This window comes from Atractosteus spatula, chromosome 15, assembly GCF_055471065.1.
Source record: "Atractosteus spatula isolate fAtrSpa1 chromosome 15, fAtrSpa1.hap1, whole genome shotgun sequence".
Lineage (NCBI taxonomy): Eukaryota > Metazoa > Chordata > Actinopteri > Semionotiformes > Lepisosteidae > Atractosteus > Atractosteus spatula.
In genome coordinates, this window is record NC_142720.1 from 21648518 (window position 1) to 21669958 (window position 21441).

At 37.8% G+C, this 21441-nt stretch overlaps 2 protein-coding genes across 4 annotated transcripts in view; one reads left to right on the forward strand and one right to left on the reverse strand.

Annotated features, from left to right (window-relative positions):
* Window positions 1-381: 381 nt before the first annotated feature.
* Window positions 382-9359, reverse strand: rnaset2 (ribonuclease T2). 2 transcript variants are annotated; one of them, XM_088933623.1, is made up of 10 exons: window positions 8835-9359; window positions 6755-6848; window positions 6336-6390; window positions 5724-5776; window positions 4736-4793; window positions 4326-4390; window positions 3555-3668; window positions 3188-3233; window positions 2744-2818; window positions 382-1903 (listed from the first exon to the last, which is right to left on the reverse strand). In XM_088933623.1, the coding sequence occupies exons 2-10, from the start codon at window positions 6826-6828 to the stop codon at window positions 1703-1705; spliced, it is 741 nt and encodes a 246-aa protein (XP_088789749.1). In that variant the 5' UTR covers window positions 6829-6848; window positions 8835-9359; the 3' UTR covers window positions 382-1702. The 2 variants fall into 2 exon arrangements, with proteins under 2 accessions (XP_088789749.1, XP_088789750.1); XM_088933624.1 differs by lacking the exon at window positions 8835-9359 and adding an exon at window positions 8031-8291.
* myom2b (myomesin 2b) overlaps window positions 8044-21441 on the forward strand; it is a 43584-nt gene continuing 30186 nt past the window's right edge. Inside the window, exons 1-7 of one of the 2 annotated variants that reach the window (XM_088933621.1) lie at window positions 8044-8114; window positions 11103-11168; window positions 14394-14530; window positions 14853-14972; window positions 16472-16607; window positions 17219-17376; window positions 18122-18214. In XM_088933621.1, the coding sequence (XP_088789747.1) occupies window positions 14415-14530; window positions 14853-14972; window positions 16472-16607; window positions 17219-17376; window positions 18122-18214 (623 nt within the window). In that variant the 5' untranslated portion in view covers window positions 8044-8114; window positions 11103-11168; window positions 14394-14414. Of the gene's footprint in view, window positions 8115-11090; window positions 11169-14390; window positions 14531-14852; window positions 14973-16471; window positions 16608-17218; window positions 17377-18121; window positions 18215-21441 lie in introns of those variants that run through there. The other variant, XM_088933622.1, reaches the window with a different exon arrangement.

Here is a 21441-nt window from a genome sequence, read left to right on the forward strand (position 1 = left end):
AACCTACTTATTCTTGGTGATGATCATGAGCCACAAAGCATAGGGCTCAATCCAAGAGCTGCTTTGGACAGGACACCAGCCCACTTCAGAGTACACACACCAAACGACAATTTAAAGACCCCAGTTATACTAGCCAGTATTCCTTTGGAACAGGAAACCAATCCATAGAAGATTAGTACAGTATTGCCAAGAAGCATAACTCACTAAGCACTCTTACTAGCACAAATAACAGCAAAACCGTGAATAATGGTCCTAGAATCTTACTTTCACAATACAAAAAGTTTACAATACTGGAATGGGAAATTCTCCCATTCCAGTAATAAAATTGTTAAGATCTGAAATGGGACCAAATGCCTCTAAATTAAAAAAAGAGACCAAAAGTTGATGGGAATTTGTTTTATTGCACAAAAAAAAATCAAGTACAAGAAATTGTCTGGAATAGATCTGTCATTAACTCATTTAACAGAAAAATACCAATCAACTGGTATTGCAATAATGTACATCATGCCGAGAAATGGTAAAAAAACTCTTCCAATGTTTCTCTATTATACTCGGACCCAAACCAGACACCAAGGCCCCTCATCTTGCAACTTGTACTGCACATGGTGCGATTGTCTAGCCCAGAGTGGCACAATGAGCAGGCGTAAGCATGGCCATCACACAAAACCATGCAGTATATTGAACAGTACATTAACTTTGCATTTGACCACATGACAAACAGGAAGTCTCAAGTTAAAGTTTATATCCACATCTTTATCCAGTACATTTTCAGCCCCAATCACCAAAAGTAACCTACAGTTAATGAAACAGAAGAAAGTTCTTTAACGCATGTGATTCCCTTGAGACAATCTATGTATTCTTGCAAATTAAAGCAAGAATGGAGCTGAATTTACAGTGAACTGATACAATCTGATTTTTTAACAGTACAAAAAATGCATATTTACAGTACTTGTGTCTTAAATGAAGTCCAAACATGTATATGCAAACAGTAACTGGTAAACTTTCATTAAGTACATTACAAGAGCTCACAAAAACTAACATTTAAAAAAATTCTAGTGCACCTTAAAAGACAAATTATACTGTTCTGCAAAAACAGAAATAGTCCTTACAAAAAGTTGTCTATAATGCCCCTAGAAAGATTAGTGATGAAACATGCCATGAATGTGACAAATATGAAAAAAGTAATTTGCAATGTTACTGGCTGATGGCCATCTAGAGGTTTTGCTCATAGTCATCTAATTATAAGGCAACAATCCAGGAATAATGTAACAAAACAACCCCAAAAAAGCAAATGAAGAAAATCAATTTTCTTACCTACAGAGACAAAGTTTTAATTTTGCAAGTTATCAATTTAGAAAAGTAGTTTCTAAATCAACATAAGTTTTTTTTCTTTAGCAAAATTTATGACATTTGAGTCATAACACCAAAATGACATGCAAGGAAACAGGAGAAAAAGAACTTCTCTACACAGCGAGAAATAGAAGTGTACATTCCCTTTTCTGGGAAAAATGATAAACTAGCACTTCCTGTCATTCAGAAAAGTCTTAAGAAAAGGACAATTTGCAAGTAAAGCTGCAGCATAACAGACAGTCGATTTTTTTGCTAAAAATTTCAATATTCATTCCTTTACAGTTTTCAGCAAACATCAAGGGAATTTAATCATTGTAAAACCTGCAGAAAGAGCCATTTCCTTTGCCAGTAGCTAACTCCTCTCTTGTGTGGGAGGATAGTAAACTTGCAAGGACTCATCACAGACGGTATACTCATAATGGGAATGAAAACCAAAGGTTAGGTGGTCATTTGTCCTGTCAGAAAGCTCCTCCTTAGAATGCACACAGTCAACCAACTGGAATTCTTTGTCAAAACAGATTTCGATTTGCCCCAATGTTTGAGCCTCTTCCTCCTGTGAGGGAAGAAAAAAAAAAAACTTTCAGGTGCGGTCTGTTGTATGACTGGGTTCCAGAGGGGTTTACTGTATCAGAGTACTACTAAGGTGTACAGTGCATCAATCCAGTCACATCAGATTTGAGTTTTTTCTATGCTCGCCTATAAAAAGCAGTGCCTTTCAGACACTGGCCGAATGATTTCCAGCACGAATCCAAGAGCTCACCAGCATTAATTCTGGTCTACATTGTACAAAAACTGACTGCAACAAGGCTACATGATCTGAATGTAGCACAATCTGAACTTTTTGCTTTTCACAGAGAATGGCTGAAGATGAAAATTAGGAAATACATTAACATTTTATTATTGATACTATTTTTACAATATTACATTTTGGGCTGGTCTAAATTGTTGCATGATGATTCCTAGTTTAGAACTAGCAGTCCAAAACCAAATAAAACTAACTTCGATAACTGTGGAGAAAGTTTTGTATATTGTTCCAAATGACAAAATATTGCTAGTGCTTTGAATTTCTTTTGCTGCTACCAAACTTTTCCAAAACAGTTTCTCCACAACAGAAATTTCAACAAAGACGGGTTGCAATATAAAAGTTAAATTGCTTGCTCTACACCCATTTATACAGCTGACCATTCTAATCAAGCAGTTTCATCGAAGTAACTTGCTCAAGAGTATCAGACAGGACTTGAGCCCACATCCTTCCCATTGCAAGTGGCAGTCCTGCCACAATGCTAAATAAAAGTGTTCAGCTACATAAAGCCTTCAAGCTCTAGAAGCAAGCAGGAGTACTGCATCGGCCATAAACACAAAAATACTCAAATAAAAGGAAACAAAAACCCACCTCTTTTGGCATTACACACTGAATCTTTGGTTTTACTCTGTAAAAATTGACAATGGTACCCTCGATCTCATCCAGCTACAACACAAAAGAGTGTTAACTCAGTCTCAATATGAAAGTCTAGTTTGTTAAACGCAACTTATTTTTAGCCACTAAAAAATTTCTTCCTGTGACTAACAATGTACAAGAAAAAAAAAACTTGTGCAGCAGACATTCCACTGCAGAAGTGTTCTAACATGATCTGCATGCAGGATTAACAAGTACACATTTGTATTGACATTCTGCGATCATTTGATTTCTATGGTTTAACCTTGATTATATCCATTACACTAAAACTTCTCTTTTGTGCATCATTATATATAAGGGTGCCTTGAGTAATCCACAGACTTACAACACTAAAAACATAGGATTAAGAATGGGTATTAACAATACATGACCATTACTCACACTGTAATATTTTGTTGATGGGACAATGTTAAATTTCTTCAGAATCCTGAAAATAAATAAAATCACTTACATTTCAAAACAAAACTAGTGGACAGCTCAATTAGAAAACATTAAATTGTTAATTAATGCATGTGCAACTACAAGTCATTCAGGTGTGACTTAGAATATCTGGCAACAACAGCCATTACAGCTTCACTTACCCTGCTAAATCTGCCTCCTCGTTAGAAGTTATTTGAAAGAAAAATGACTCAACAGCTCAAACACATGCACACTGATTCCGATGGTATTGATGGAAGAGCATAGCATTCTCCTTCAAGAGAAATCAATACAGATGTGCACCAACACAAAATGGCAATGACAGACATACCCATCAAGGTCCACTTTCTTGTATAGCTCCAGTGCTTTACCGAAGTATTTATGCTCAGAGTTCAGGGATTCAAGTTGTGCCGCACAAGTCCCATGTTTTTGCCATTCATGACTCCTAAAAAGAGTATAGAAAATCATGCATGCTGCACTGGAAACAAAATTCACACAATAAAAATCTATGTTATGGGGGGGAGGGGGAGGAACTGTCCAGTTTGTATTCAAGTCCTTTTTAACATTCATAGAAATGAATTTATGAAAAATTTGTCACACTGATACATGTGCATCCGTCAAGAAGGCCAAAACCTTGCAGGACCAGGGTGCAAGAGTGACCTTTTCAAAGCAGAGGTTTATGATGCACCAAGGTGCAGTAGGTATTGGAACACTCCGCATGGTGTAAAAGATGTTTGCCTAAAACTCGACTGTAGTTTTGGAGGTTCCAATTCAAGGCTGCACTTTTGATTCTTGAACATTTCTTGAATATGTCCTTGGCTTGTCTGTAAAATTAATAAGGGTATAAACACTTTCCAAAAATTCCTTCTATTTAGAGATGGTCAATAAGAGAATGGGAGAACTGACCTCAAAAGAAGTTTGGAGAGTATTTATATAATCCTATACTCTGTCAAGACATTTTATAACTTGTCAACAAACATCTCTTGTATTACTTGGTTCAACTGCTGTGTGATGGCCCGTTTCTCCCAGGAACCTGCAGCTATGCTGGAATGTCAGTCTGCGATTCCTGCGGCTCACTGGGCAGATAAATTAAGAATCGTACCAGAATTTAGTGGCACCTGACTGCAGCAAATCCGGCCACCACTTATTCATTTCTGGCATTAGGTCCTGAAAAACATTGCACAATGTACAGCAAATATTTTAGGAAGTGGTTTTCTTGTCTTTGTTTAAAGTTAGGATTAAAACAAAACTAGTTTTGCAGTTTCAGTCCCAAAAGGCACTTAACCAATAAACTAGAAACAGAATGAATCAACAAATTTGTTTTAGACTAAAATATGCAAATGAAGATTTTTAAAATACAAAAAAAAACATTTGCAGCATGCCCAAAACTGTTTGAAAATCTAATAACGGAAACTGAATGATGTTCATTTTCATTATGTGACGGGCATTCAGTTTCGTCTCATGTTAAGAAGCTACAGTATGTGCAGGTTTTATTGGAAGATATACAGGTACCTCTATCTGTCTTTCATCAAAAGGCCAGGAAGAATTACACATATCCCCTTTATCTGTCCTAAGAAAACGAGCAAGAACATTAGTGTTAACTTCAATGACACCCAAGTTAAAACTCACAAGGTTGGTATTAGTTTTAATTCAGTCAAATTTGACCATAGCTTTTCACAGAAAGGCATGAAATAAATGGCAGTAAATTTAATATTTACTGAAAACAAATTACAGCAGAGTGGATCTTGTGATTTCCAAAAGCATATTTGCTTTCTCATTACAGACAATATTTAAATAAAGACTCAATGCAATCCATTTTTCCTCTATACCAAACATACAAAAACTTATTTAACCAGACAAAGTGATGGAAAAGAAATTCACATTTACAATGACCTGCAGGAAAACGGGAATACACTTAAGGCATTTTAGTGGAGCAATTTGAGCACCACTTATGCAATGTCTTGGCTTGAACATCTTTTTATGAAAGCATTTAAATAATCATGTAATGGCCCTCATCTGTTACTAAACTTATATGGTTTATCCGTTATGATGAAAGCCTTTCCAACTTGATTTGTCTGACGTTTCGTTGCACCATAACAGTTTATATAAATATTACAAAGATGTTTTTCCTTTTGCAAATACAATCATAAAAGTAGTTACTGCTTTTAAAAAGACGCTTTCTCAAATTTGCCAAGCTTTCATGAAGCCAAAAGACTGTTGACCATTCATTTATCTCAAAGCGCGACTACAATGGAAAATAACCACACTAAGGAATCCGTTCTTAAAGCTCTAACAGTTCCTTCCTGGTCTTTCGTGGCTTTAACATGCATGTATTCAGCTGTGCTCATTGGTTAAGGCTTTTTCTACTAATGTACACTGAGTAAGGGAGTGAGAATCCAGTACCAGTACAGGCTTATGGCTCGGCCCCACATTTTCACCAACCTGATGTAGTTAACATTGCAATTTAGAGACCAACAACAGAATGTATAAAACTTCTTACCAGAGTCCATGTAAGGTCCAATAGTTAAACTGGGAGCAAGTGATATGTTCCAACTACAAAACAAGGACATCAATAAGCTGATTGTTTATAATGATCCTCACAAGTTATTTTTATAAGTGCAGTTTACAGTGAAGAACATTCTCCAGCACATTAGGCCACATGTTTTATGAACAAAGGTTACGCACGAGGAGATATTTCAGCACGCATGCTAATACCCACGGTATTTGAGTACTGTTGCCAGTAGCTTAATGGTACAAGAACTCCAACTATTAAACAGTAGATGATGTATTGTAGTTGTGAAGTGACTGTACTGTAAAACAAATCAAACAAAGCTGTCCTATCACATCCTTTTATTGATAACAGTGGGAGACAGCAAGTTTAATTCCTTCCCATTTCAAACTGCAAACGTACAGGAATTTGTGACCATAGTCTATTGTTCTGTCTTATGATCTCTTGCCTGACAAACAACAGTATCATCCTGGATCTGGTGTGACCCTAACCATTACATACAGAAACCAGATTATGCTGTAAGCATTTTAGTTTCCTCCTACATTCTTTACTGTGGTAGAGCTTTCTACAGCTTGTTACCACATATAAAGTAAATTTACTTACAGAGCACAGGGTCTGTGGCCAGTGATGGGTCAAAATCAGCCTCTTCCAGTCATGTCTGAAAAGCAGTTTTTGGACAAAATAGGCTAATCAGGAAAAAACTAAAAGGCATTGGAATTACTCCCAAAGCACACTTGTGACAAAAGTACCCAGGTGTTTAAAAAAAAAAAGGAAGATAACTGGATTTTTATAACCGTTCTGTCCTCCATAGCCTTAGAAGAACAATAACGGTTTTGGCTGATGTATCATTTCTGAACTTTGTACTACATATGCTTATTACAAGAAATGTACTACCAAAAAAGCAGAACCATTTCAAGATACACTTCTCATTTTATGTAGATCTGCGGGAAGCATTTACAATGGACCATTACTTTGTAACTTAAGTGCATAGTGCATGTTTGATTATAAAGAACATCGCTTACTTGTACAAATGATTAGACATCGTCCAGACAGTATGGCCCAGGCACAGGAATAGCACCAGACTGAAAGCCTTCATTGCAGTATGGACAAGTAACCCTGTGTAGCAAAGCCAATGCAAGTCAATTTTCAAATTGTCAATTTTAAAACTCCCAATTCATTACACAGTGGGTAAAGTGCTCCTCTTATTTTGCACATTCGTTTAAGGTAGTTTACATTTTAATCATTACAAAAAGGGAAAATGATTAACCTTCAGCATTTGTAAGCATGTTCTGAACAGCTATATATTAATAGAAAATAGAAATTAATAAAAATATTGCAAAATGCCGATATACTCGCGTCAAGTTCATTTTTGTATTTGAAAAGTTATAGTTCCAGGAACTGTGACAAGTCTCTTTTTATTTCCTGATTCAGAGGAACCTGCAATGCTGATCCTGCTATTATCAGGTCATGAGATAGCACTAGATTACCTGCCGTGTCATCAATTTTGGTTATGCATTTTAAGGAAGTTAGATCAACACTGCATTATCAAACTTGAAAGTAAAAAAAAGGCACAAAACGCTTTCAGGGGTGGGGTTTGTACAGTATGTGTATTGGAGAGGGGTATCAGTTTGCTCTGTTAAATCGTTGTATCGATCGCATGTCGTAGTCCCGTACTTCAAGTGGAAAGCTCTTCTGTTTGTGTAGAGCATTTCTAACAGACCGACCTGTGAGGACGGTTCAAGCTGTCAGTGCAAGTAAGAGTTTAGGAACAAAAAAATACTAGGGTTTAAGAAACCATGGAGAGGTATTATCAGTTTCATAATATTTCCTGCACTGATGGCAGGCTCTCTTTTGACGTTCTTGTTTGGTTAACTTTACGATGACAATGTCCACATACAGTGTTACTAGGAGCAAAAGCACTTGCAGATAGTTACTTGATTTCGCACCTTTATAGCAATGTTCTGCTTTATACTAAGCTGAAGCTAAAATACATTTTACAGTAGCGTAAACTAAATGTGAGGGGGGAAAAAAGGACTAACCCCGACGGTTTCATTAAGCAAAAAGAAGAATTGTTAAACAATGTTAAACGTAACAGAGCGTAGCGCGAGAGACTAACACTTATTTAATCAGTTATTTCTTCAGGAGACAGTAACGCAACATTTCAGCGAATCGCAGCAGCGTGAACTTGAAACCTTGTTTTCATGCCACAGCAGCACGAAACTCTGCCGCACTCTCGCGCAATACCAACACCGCAGTCAACAACAACAACACCCCGACAGGAGACGGATTCAAACTTGCCTGACAAGAACAGGAAAGCGCTTCAACCGAGATTGTCGTTGCCGCCTGGACAGACGATTTGGAAGTTATTTGCAAGCCTTTCAAGTACCTGCTCTTCTTGATGGGGGGGGGGGGGGGGTGGAGATTGTAATCACAAGCGGGACAGTCCTGTGACAACCTCTTTCTTCTGGGAAGACTGCATGCACGTCTCCAGCCGAGCTTTAGCTAGTTTTAAGAGGACTGAAACTCCCCCGACCCACACACACACACACCTTTAAACTCATGAAAGCGAACTGAACGGAAACACTGTAGCCGGACGGAGGCTGCGCGCAACTGTGCGTCATGTGAGCAGAAAGGTGCTCCTGCTGGCTTTAGATGTAGTGATTAACACCCTCAGGTTGTCTCGCTACGGATACACATCAAGACCGGCATCACCGACCGCAAAGGATTTCATCCAAATTCTCCGTTACCGACGCGTTTTCCTCAAATTAATGAAAAACTGTGTGAAAAACGTTGCAAGGAGAATTCACGGTTTCCATAAGATTAGAATGAATTTCTAAAGGGCCGTTTAATTACACGGCAGTTTTTTTTTTCGTGTATAGTAGCGTAAAATAGAGTTTAATGTGTGAAAGTCAGTGAAACACTGGTTTATCTTTTCTTTTGCAATGATTCTTAAGCGAAAAGCAAGTCCTCGACCACCATGCGAATCGATCAAAGACAGTTTCAAAACGTGAAACAAAGTGTTCCTCTGTTGTAGAAGTCGTAATAGCTAACAGTGAAATGAACACAAAACGCACGGTTGAATGTTCAGCAAATTACACTTACGATTTACAACTTAGTCCACTACAGTGCTCCAGACTCCACACTGACTCAGCTGTCGTAAACAGTTTCAGCAACGGCGTTCAAAGAGTTTATAAGGAAAGTTCGTGAGGGATGACAATAACATCAACTGTCAGTAATTTGCGTGATCATTCCTGACGTCATTTCCTCACTTCCTTCTTTCGCTTACGTCTTTCTCCCCCTCCACCCATCTCCTCCAGCTGCCCCTTGATCAGTCCTCACTCGGGGGGTCCACCCTCCTCGGCCTGTGGCCCTCAGACAAGCGGGATAAGACCACACTGCTGTGACTGAAACACTCAATTAACCGTGCACTATCTTTGGGTGTTTTTTATTCCGATTAAATCTTAGATTGCACTAGTAATGGGACCTGCTGTATACAGTAAATGGGTCTCCGGGCCATCATTGTCAATCGGGATTTGTTCTCGTTGTTTTCCGTTATTGCTGTGCAAGACGAGCAGTTGGCAGGGGGCTCGTATTGATTTGCTGTCTGCGGTCTCTGCCCTGAGGACTGTGGGTCAGTCGCTCCTGCTGCAGCTGCGCAGTTGCGGCGATCCGGTGCAAACAGCTGCCGGTCGCGTTGCCAGGGCGACGGAACTGTCTGTGTGACCAAGGACAAGATATGAACATGTTAACGAAAAGCAAACAGAGCCATACTGTAATGACTGCGAACTCCATCGTCTTTAAACAGTCGCCATAATCCACGGTTCAGGCACTATATACTGTAGCCGGGGAAATAAGCCATGTGGACTTTTCGTAGCCAGAGCAAGTTAACTTTTGTTTCATTTCTTTGTGACATACCTTTTGCTGACTAGGATATTAGGATGTTAAAGAAACTGAAAATGAAAAAAAGATGAAGATAAAATGGTAACACAGACGTGTTATAGAGCGTTATGAGGTGTTATCACGCTAGCTCCGAAGGCTTAATTGTTGTGCATCATTTTGGGATAGCAAAGGAATCACCAGTTTGTTAGTGGGGTTCAGCATTAATGCAACATACAGGGAGAGTCTTGCATTTTACTGTTGATATGCAGCAGATTTCCGGGCAGGGTACCTTAGATTGAATGTCGTATTCGTGTAATGAAGATAGGTCGTCAGTAATATCAAAAACAACTCACTGTACATCTTGACTGCGTTCGTATAACACATTTCGATCAAGACAAACAAAACTAACACAAATGGTTATTTACTTTAGTAAGAAACAATAGTGAATTGGGGACAAGCTACTGAAGGAGAAAAGAGTTACATAAGAAATTTTAAATTGCTTTATTTAAACAAAAGCAACGCCGATGAAGACAGTGGCATTTCAAAATATAGTAGCTTGCAATGTTATACAGTAAAATTATACAGTGACCCTACAGTTAAAGTAGGGATCGCCAGAAGACCTGGCAGGACGTTTTGTAACCTGATACAACGTAAAGATGCTGACTGTAACGCCGCTAAATCAGCAGGTTAAGATCCTTATATATTAAATTGTTGGACCTTTGACGATGGGCGAGAGGAATGAAATTAGACTTAAAATGGAATGAACAGTCTTCATGGATGGTATTTTTTTAAACATGCATCCATAGAAATTATTCGCGCACTGTAATTTAGAAGCGTATCGACCACCAGACAGTTTCTGAAAACCCAATCTGTGTTGTTAAAAATAGTCTTTGGCAGGGGTTATGAGGGGATAGCAAACTGTCTTAAGAAGCCTAAAAAGGTTTTGGTAAAGGAACGGTGTTAAACATCCCCAGAGAACTAACTTGAAATGAAACTTAAGAGTGAACTAATTCCACGTTGTACAAACATTGTCGTCTGGATACTCAAGATCGCGTGAGAGTTATTTTTAAGATTAAATCTGGGACAACAATTTTAATTGCCTGTAGTTAATCGCATTGAAGACACTCCAGGGTCGCCTACGTTTCAACGCAATTTTTATGGATATTAAAACCATAACTCCAGAAGTACACGAAAACCGACCATTATCTTTTCATTGAAAATATTTTACTCTGAATTTGGCAAAGCCCTCTTATCTTATTCTGTGGTTACTATTATTGGGGTTAATTTATTTAAAAAATAGCAGAAAACTCTTCTGCAATTTAAAATGCCCTATCTCCGCATGAGATCTGCACATTAAACGATTTTCTTTAAAACAAAAAATGAAGGCGAACGTTGATGTAAATTCTATATATAGTTTCATGCCTGTCCATAAATGGGGACGGAGTGAAGGAGCATTCCTCTACCGTGGGATAATATTTTTGTTTTCATCAGCAAGTGGCTCCCAGGCGACTTGAGGCTGATCTCCTCCTCAGCTCCGCAATCTTTAATTCTCTCTGGGTAAGTTGGTTTTCAATTCGTAATTATATCATCTCGTACATTAATGAGCACCCCTCCGGGTGGTGTTGCAAATTCACTTCTACAGTAACAGTAATTCACTTGGAGGACTAATGCGTCTTGCTGAAGTTAATTTCCAACTTGGGGGGGGGGGGGGGAAATTGCAGAAAGGGAAGATCTTGTGCTCCTGGTCAGCAAAATATAAACTAAAAACAAGGAAACTAAACTTTTGCGATTAAGGCTTTTTGAAATGCAAGCACAGCAAAAGCTCTAGCAATATGGGAAACATAGCGGCTTTAGAAATTGATGGTGCAGACGTTAATTAACGTTCATGGATTAACCTTTTTAAAGGTTAATTGGAACTAATGTAACAAGGTTTAAACAACATAATGTAACCTGTTTCATTTTGATTGTTACTTTATAAAGGTTAAGTGGATACGTTGCTTATTGCCAGTTACATTGATTGTTTTATTATTCTTTTATTCTTTCAGAATTAAGGAATTGTTCGCGGAAATAAAAGATGCAAATAAAGAACGTTGCACGATGATTACATCTTATGATGATGATTAAAATACGGAATTCTTACGGCCCTGTTTAAATTTATGATTTTCCCCTGTATGATTGTGCTACATCATTTCAGGTGGCTATTATATGAATGTTATAAATAGATTGCAAGACGTTCTGTGTTAGTCTTTAAAAACAAAATTGAAGGATAAAAAGCCGAGTTATTTCTTAAGATACGGACATTAATTTCTATTTTTTTTTACAAGTATTTAACCCTTCATGAGATATACTTGTTAGCGATTGAATTATTTGCTCTGGTGAAACCTTGTGTACTGAGCTTACTTGGAAGGTACTGTATGTGAAGTGGGGTGAACTGTAGCGAGTGTTTTCACGGGCACCAGTGATGGAGAGTCTCTGTTGCAAAAGGGGCCAACAGAGAAAAACAAACTGCGCGCACGCTTGATGCAAGTTGCATGAAGAGACCATAAACTGTTCAAAAGATCTTTTATTAAAAAAAAAAAACATATACTGAAGGGACAAGTCTCGGGACTTTTTTTGAATGGACATACAGTACAGTACTGTACGTTATTATTCTAATTGGGCCACTTGTCACTTTTGGATTTTTACTATACTTCAGAATAGGTCCCACGTGGAAGTGCAGAGGCAGTATACCTGAGAATAAGAACTAAACATTTGACCGATATTGTCATTCATATTTCTGTAAAACGCCTAATGCTAAAACGGTGTTACAAGATGGGATGATGAAAGACATCATCCAAGCACGTAGGGGTAGCGACTGTTTAGCCACTGAGACGCCAAGGATTTCCAAAAATATAGGTGACAGTAAAGGCATACTAGTAGCATGGCTTCAATGTTGGTGCCATACTTTTGAAACTTTAATGGGTGAAGGCAGAAGGGATTGTACTTTGTGCCAAGTATTCTGTAGGGTAACCTAGAGGGTTATATCATAAGTGAGTCTTACAGAACAAGTTTGATTGATCCAGATTTTACATGGAAAATAAACTGACAAAACAAAGAGGTACTGTAAAGTATTTTACACTTGCTACTGTAGCTGTTCTTGGCCAAATGATCTCCATTTAGCTTGGGCTTCCAAAACTACTCTGCCCTCCCCTGGGAGATTTTTATCCAGGTCTAGAATGAGAACTTTACTTGAACAAGCCCATAGGGTTGAAAAGGTTACCTAATCTGTTGTCATCACCCATCAAAGCATGGCTACGTAATATTTCTAGAAAATAAAATTGCAGCTGGAATGGAAGCAGAGGTGCTCCATCTGTTAGAAGAGTACATGTGTCTCTGTATTGTTATTTCTACAGTATCACAACTACAAACTGGAGAAATAAAATGATGAGTACTGACTGACTGAAATACAGTCCACATTTTCTTGCTTTTCATAATGTGCGATTCTGTTATGACAGCATTCTGAAAATGTCATGTTGCTATTTACTGACTTCGTTCTTGTAAATAACCATTTGATCAAACATTACTGATTATATTTTTCATAGATCTAAAGCCTAGACTTTAAAGCAAACATTAATTTTTTAAAGAACAGTTTTCTAGGGTTTTCTAGTTGTTATTATTATCTATTCAAAGAAACCAGAGCACAGCATTTCTTATAAGGGCTGAAAACTGGCAAACATCTTGTGATACACGTTAATCTCCGAATGCTTTGCAATTTGAGATGTAGAATATGATATAGAGTATATCTTATAGCATTCCTGTTGCTTTTATAAAAAGTCTATGACGTTATTCCCATGGCTACATCACTGTAGGATGGTCATATAGCGTTAATTAATATGCAATGAGGAAAGCTACTATTGGGTTTGTCTTGTACCCATCCAAAAACTCAATGCCTTTAAAGTTAAAACCCAGATAACTGAATAAAAAGCTGAAATTTAACACAAAATTATGGTAATGAAAATTAGTAGAATCTAGGGGATATTGTTGAAACATTCTATACTCAATACAGCTTCAATATTGACTTGCTTTTTTGGATGCTGTTTTATTCTGCTACAGTACAGTATACAGTATGTTTGGGGTAAGTGTTGCTGCCTTACAACTCTGAGGTCCTGGGTTAGATTCTGGGCTGGGGTGCATGTCTCCCCCATTCATATGAGATTTCTCTGTGTGCTCTGGTTTCATCCTTTTGCCCAGAGATGTTCTAGCTACTGTAGGTTTGATTGGCTATTCTAAATGGTCACTTTCTCCATGCCACTGTGATGGGGTTGCATTGCGTCCAGGGTGAGAGTAGTCAAATGCCCTCAGTTCTGCTTTGCGCTCTGTGTATCTTTGTAGCAGCCTCCTGAGTGCTGCCACCTTTACCAGGGAAATCAGGAAAAGCTGCTTTCTGGTAATGGACAGATAACCAAATCATAACCTTCCAGCATGTTTGCAATGGTTATTTTTTATGGAAATGAAAAGTATTACACTTACTGTACATTATGATCTGGATTTTAACATTACAGTAACAAAGTGGTCTTAAAATTTAATTTTGAAATTTGCTGATGGCCTAAGAGGATGGCAGAAGCTGGTAATCTGCTATCCTCTGTCACTTCAAAAGTTAAAAATAAATGAGAATACAGATATTTAGCCTGTTTCAATGGCAGTTTAAAAGACGGATTTCCCCATGAACATGAGATCCACTCAGTCAGCCTTCACTTGTGTACCCATTGAACTAAAAGTGTGAATAATATTTTTGATCAGCAGGTCTGCTGAAGCTTGTCAGCCATGGCAACAAAAGTTGCACCGTTTTACCAGCGGAAACACAAGCATTTTGACCAGAACTACCGCAGCACGCAGACGAGATATGTCGTGCAAGAATATGCAGCTTCATCAAGGTCAAGGTAGAAAGAATGTATCTCTAGCACTTGTTAATATTTGAAATTTTCATAAACTCCTTTTTTTTTCAGCAATGATATTCTAAAGTATGTGAATTTAAAAAAATCACAGACCTCTAGAAGTATACAGTACCTCAATTGAATTGCATCGGAAGAAACTGTAATAATATTTGTAATGAGTAAGGAAGAAAAAATACACGTCACTTTGAAAATGAGCACTTTACAAATCATATTCATTATTTCATTATTTTTACTCTTAGATGCTCGTCTGTTTTCACCTTGTCCTGTACCTGGGAACTCACGACTCATACACTATGTTTTCTTCTAGAACATCTGCAGTAAAATCAAGTAGTAAATCAAGGCTGAGCGCCCAGTCCAAGAGGTTTCATGCAGCTGAGGAAGAGCAACAGCAAGAAGTAACTTATACTGTGCCATCCTTCAGGACCAGGTTAGTTTCACAAAATCTTCTCCTCTGTGAGGGCATACAGCAATCTATTTTAAGATAATGTAAATTAATACATTAGCTAAACTAGGCTGATATGTCTAGAGCAATCAAATTAAAACATGTTGAGCAGATTCCATTCCCTGCATTGCTATTTGCTGTAAAGTAATGGGAACAAATCACAGCTATGCTTTACAGAGCACTGTGAATGAAAGAGTATACAGTCAAGGTCAATTGCAAATTGCTTTCTGTGCTTCCATCGAGGACACCCTTTTAACTGCTGTACTCCTCAGTGTGGGTTTGAATGTGCACTCTTCAGTTGCTGTCAACATTCACAGTTTGACAAAAGGAAACTATGAGGTCACGTCAATGATTTGAACTCAAAGTATTTGGTATATTATGTTTCATATCTTGAATGATCCCACTGAAGTTGTCAGCACCACGCAGACTATTCATATGACACTTGAAAGTCCTTCTCCAGATGGATTTGGTTCTGTCAGGCTTTCATATTTACAGAATGCAGGGACAGTTTGCTTTAATCCCACATCATATTTTTCTTTATGTGTGAAATGAAAACAAAAATTGCAATCATTTCTTTTGCTTAATGCTTGCTTTTGACTGTTCATGTTCCTGTGACTTGAAATAACCATTTTTAGCTGTTTATGCTGTTTGCAAAGAACATTTGACTCATGAATCACATAAAAAATATGTCAGGGGATAAATCATAGATCTTACTGTCTCTCATCTTGCTTTTTGCTGTTCAGTCATGTTTGGACTGGTTGCATGACATCACACGTGTTCAGAGGTTTAATCTTCCCAATCTCAGCTGCTGGAGGTGGACTGATGTGCAGACAAAGGAAGATGATTCTTTTAAAATTAATATATTAGAGTATTCATTACAGCATATTATTAATTTTATTGTTCAGTTAGGAAGATCGAAGTTGAAACACCCAAAACAACCTGGTTACAGTACATCACAGATGATGTGTCTAAGAGCTCATATAAGTTATCATTCAGTTATGTCACAGTGTAACAACATTCATAGTAATGAAAAGCAAAAGCAATGCCTTAGTAGGATTAAGAAGGTAAATAAAACAAGTTCTGTTATGTTAATTCAAGATGTATAGTATGCTGCTGTACACTGATGTATTTTTCTTTCACACAGACAGACCCTGTCAGTCTGTTCCAAATACCCAACTACTTTTTTTTACATGAAGGCACACAATTAGTCTTCACACTTATACAAATACAACATTGCTCTTTGAGTTAAATTGCAATTTAATTTGACATACAAGATCATGTCAAGATCTTCCTTTATTAGTCTCTTAGCTAGATGGAGTACATGTTTCAATATTATATACAGATGAGACAGTAAACGAAGTTTCATGTTGGTGTCGTATAACAAAAGCTGAAACATTTGACTTTTCTACTCCTGTGCTTGTTTTGCTGGCGCCACTTCATCTGCCAAGACAATAACACATCTACTCTGTTACTGACGAATTCAGATCTGCAGAGGAGCAGGAGGAGTATCAGCGCAGAGTTGTCCATTTTGGCAATGACCTGGCTCTTTTGGAGGGCGAGGTCCACAGGGCTCGACAAGCCACTAGAGAGCAAGTGGACAAGCTCGCTGTTCAAAGAATGGTAAATTGCAAAGTTTACTGCTAAAGAAGTTGTAAGTTAAAAAAAAATCCATCCATTTTTTAACTGCTTTATCCAATTCAGGGTTGTGTGTAAAACCAGAGCCTATCTCGGCAAGCAATGCAGGGTACACCCTGGATGTGGTGCAAGTCCGTCACCAGACACACAGAGACACAGACAAGCACACAGTCACACCAGGGCCAATTTTCCCCATAGCCAGTTAACCCACCCATACAGTATGTCTTTGGTCTGTGGGAGGAAACCCACACAAGCATGGGGAGAACATACAAACCGTATGCAGACAGCATCCCAGGTCCAGAATCAAACTCATGGCCCCAGAGCTAAGAGGCAGCAACGCTAACCACTGCACCACCATGCTGTCCACTAATGAACCACTAAGCACAACAGTTCCAAATTCAGTGATGTTTTGCTTTTAGAGCTGTCCTAAACAACACTTACATATTAGACTAATTCAAATATGACCAGCTAACAGGTCATTCATTTTTACTGTAGCTTTTCACACAGTGCGCTAAGAAGCAGGATTTTCATGTTCTTTTCAGTACTGCGTAGTTCCCCGGTGTGTCTTCTAACGGGTGTGCATTGTCTCCCAACAGGTTGAGGAAAGGATGGCAGCTGAGAGGTATATCCATGAGCAGTCCATGGTCCGTGGTCCCGATTTTCTTGTAAGACTCAGGTCTCACACGGTGTGGGAGATGAGTCCAGTGAGGCTGTTCTGCACTGTCGAGGGCTACCCCTCCCCCGTTGTGAAATGGTAAGACTGTTTTCATTTTCGTTTCTTTACTTTTGTTTAGTATTTCTTTTATCCTTTCAACCAATTCATACATTATAGTACATGTCACATCAGCTGCAGTGCTCAGTAAAGGATCTGTCTACAATACATCTATCTAAGCCATTTAAATTATATTGTATAAGCTTGATAAAAAAGCTGTAAGATAACACACTGAATTAAAGAAGGAGAACTGATCCAAAAATGTATGTAAAAGGTTCAAGGTTGCTACAATTTTAGTCACATCTTCCTAACTTACTATAAGGAAAGCAAAAATAAGACAATGCAGTCTTCGGATTTCTTTTTGAATTGTTACTAAACTGAAACACCTGACATGAATACAATATACACAGAGTAATGCACAGTAATTTAATCTCTGTAACAAGCAAAGGTTTCGATCAGGGTTGGTTCAGTAGTTACTTTGGTGAAATCCATTAGAATCTGAATTCATGGAAATCCACTTTCCTGCTTTGATAGGAACTAAGATGTGCAAGGTCATATTTTCTACTCCCCTGCTGCCTTGCCAGTCTGTACTACTGCATGTGACTGAAACTCTGAATCATCCAATGGAAGTGAAGACGTTGAACTGTTGCTCTAGGTGATCCTAATTCTGAAAGAAAATGCATGAATATAACTTTTGTTCACAAGTTGAATGCAATGGACAGTTACTGACACTGTGATGCCTGTTGTGCCAATATCCCGTGATCGACTTGGTGTTTGTGTTTTTCAGGTTTAAAGATGATGTCATCCTTGATCCAATTAGTATGATGGGAAAATACAGAATTGACAGCAAATATGGAGTGCACAGCCTGGAAATTCACAGGTAGGCAACACTGTTGTTTGAAAATTAATGTTTGGCTTTGAATACTCCTAAAGAACAATCATCTTTGAATTTCTTATGAAGTTGTCAAACTACTGTCATTTGTAATATACCACAGGCATTAAAGAGGGCATTATCTAATTGTGATGAGATGAACTTTTCCTAAAATTGTAATACTGGGGAGAATGTACTCATTCCTGATAAATCAACTTAAAGAAATCAATATGCTAGTTTCTCTGAATACAGTTACTTTTTTCATAATTATTGAAGAGGTTTGGAAACAACATGTATTAACTAGAGACAGTATTATTAGATCTTTTTTGCTTTGATCCCAGGAAAATGTTTGCACTCCTGAGGATTAGCTTTCTCCTCTGAAAAAAATGCATACTATACATAATGAGGAAGTTGTTACATAAGTTGACTGCAGCTGAATTCCTTTCTTTTACTAGTGAAGCCATACAAAAAGGGAGGGTATGTATGTTGTCTGATGCATCATGCACACAATATTCAAGCCTTGACTTAAATTTTGGCAAAGAATTGTACAATTAGACTATAGTGACAGTAGTAACAGTGTGCTGAATTTTTAAAAGGCATGAAACAGATACAGAAAATTAGGAAAGGTCTAGTTGACCTAGTTGTCTGTTCCTAGGTTCAAATAAAATGACATACTGGAGCTGCCAGCTCAATAATATATTAGAAGATAAATTGAGACCTTACAAATACTGTTTCTCATCTTGCTTTTTTGCTGTTTGTTAGTGTTGGGACTGGTCACACGATATCACAACTTGAGAGGCTTGATCATGTCCAGTCTCAGTTGCTAAAGGTGGACTGATGTGCAGACAAATGAACAACATATAATATAATACAATACGATGCTTTGATGGAGAAGCATCCCATCCAGAGTGTATCCTGCACTGTGCAAGTTGTTTGCCAGGACAGCAGCCCTGTATGGGACAGAGTGGTTAGGAAATGACTGGATAATATAAAATGTGCTTACTTACTATTTAGCTGTGCCCACAAATTGTTTAGAGCTCTATTGTATATCATATTGTCTCACACGGGTTTAAAACACAAATCACATCTTTATTGAAACATAAAAGACAATTAATTTACATGCTGTATATCTGGCTTCATATTATAGATATTTATTTCATTGAATAGTTTGTGTGTGTGTTGTAAGTGCACCCACTTCATAGAATTAAGAGATTTTCTCTGTTTGACCAGTGTCCTATGGCTTTAATTACATATTACACTGTAAGTCATAGAGCTGTTAAGTAAGTTGTGCTGCCTTGCTGATTCATCATCAATGAATTTATTTCATTCTCAGCTCCTTCTGACACTTATATTACTTTTGTTTATGGAAACCCTTGAGAAGTAATTGGCCCCTTTTCAGTCACATGGAAATAACTCTCTCAGCAGTGGGCAAATGCTTTCCATTTCCAAGGTGTTTGAAAGCACTGTGTGTGGGATAATTCTTTTGATAACACCACTTAGGCCCCTTAGTTATGTATAATACAGGCACCTACAGTATAACTAGGTATAATAATCCCTTTTACAAAAAAAGCAATTTACAAAAAAAACAAAAAACAAAACAAAAGTAGCACTCCATTGCAGTAGTGGAAACCTAAATGTGATAGATCTGCTATACCATGATAAATATTTATCATGTATTCTTTTCATTGGCAGAAATACTGTCAATACACCATCTTATAATATACTGAATAGCTTAACGGACATCGCTTTTCTTAAGCAATTAAGATAGATAGGAAGATATGAGGACTACATGCTTACTGAAAGGTTTACTCTTACATCTCATTTTTCAAAATCTCTTCCACCTATGATGAAGGCACAAAAAGCAGTATTTTCTCACACAGGAATTTTTACTTTCTTGTTGCAAATTGTGCTGTTGCTGTTTGCCTTGCTATTTAGCTATCTTGGCAAGTTAAATTTCTAAAGAAAAACAGATTGCCAGTAAATGGAAGCAATTTAGCAGCATGGTAGTATTTTTCAATAGGCTGTTTTTTTTTAAAAATTGGCATTATAATAGCATAACAATTGCTCATGTCGTTGTGATGTTTATTTTCAGTAAGCTTGGAAAGGCCTTTTTTCAATGGCATTGTTTCTGCAGGATCAGTTAGCTAGCGGGGAAAACATTGAAGAAAAGCCTCAGAGAGTCATGATGGCAGTATTCATTAGGAAGCCTAAACAAGTAGAGTATATATAAATAACAATAAACAAATGATAGAAAAAGTCACATATTATTTCAAATACATTTTTGCACATTCAATTGCAGAGATGTCTTTAAAGTTGATGTTTCAGTTTATGTCCTGAATTATAGCCAGCTTATGTAATTAGGGATCTGGCTGTTGTTATAGAGGCAGTCTGGCATTTGACATATCGAAAGCTATGTATTATACTGCACATATTAAAAAAAATCTATGAATTCAAGCCTGAGGCTTTTCTCAGTGAAAGTGTTGTACTCAATCTGACCCTTGTTTAGGGAAAAAAACTTCTCAGTTTGCAAGTTCTTCAAATTTTGAGCAATGTCCACTGATCTGGAGTTTGGAATTTAATTTAAGTAAGAATTTAAGGTAATGTAAGAAAGAAGTTTAAAACTTTAAGGCCCTCTTCTGTCTAGACCAGAAATGTAAAAAATGAGTGCCCAGTGTGGTGACCAAGGACTGGGCCGTGGGAGCTGCGATCCTTCAGATGAGATGTTACACTAAAGATCTGGCTACTTGACCATTACAGCTCCCACTGTGCTCCGTCTGAGGTTCGCCCTTAATTCAACTGGTAAAGCAATTTCTTAGTTCTCCACATTATCTGGTGTGCAGCCGGCACATAACATGACAAATTCATCTGTCCAGCACCTTTATCCAGAGTGATTTACTTTTGAACCTATTGATACAACACTATTCCTTTCCCAGGATTTGAACCCAGAGCCTTGCACTTAGCGGGCCAGAACTGTAACCATTGCTCCAGCCACTCGCAGTGCTTGCCGTGTGTGATGCAGTGGGTGCTGCACTTCAATGGGGGATGATGATGTTCCTATATGTAAAGAGCTTTGGGGTGGAAAGAGCTACGTACGTTCTTAAGAGGGCTCTATGTTCAATTTAGTCGTGCAAAGCACCTGCTAAATGTGAATTTGGCACTCTCAGAAGAAATCGCTTTTGATATTCTCTTTCAAAGTAAAATGTAGAGGCTTCAATGGAAATCTTTCCTTTAAGGAA

What these genes read in the sequence shown, in the direction of transcription:
- rnaset2 (XM_088933623.1), bottom strand. Translation starts at nt 6,828, where the DNA reads ATGAAGGCTTTCAGTCTGGTGCTATTCCTGTGCCTGGGCCATACTGTC. An exon ending in TCAGGTGCCACTAAATTCTG is followed by an intron (nt 3,669 to 4,325) that starts GTACGATTCTTA and finishes TACTCTTTTTAG; the next exon opens with GAGTCATGAATGGCAAAAAC. An exon ending in AAGAAAGTGGACCTTGATGG is followed by an intron (nt 3,234 to 3,554) that starts GTATGTCTGTCA and finishes ATTTATTTTCAG; the next exon opens with GATTCTGAAGAAATTTAACA.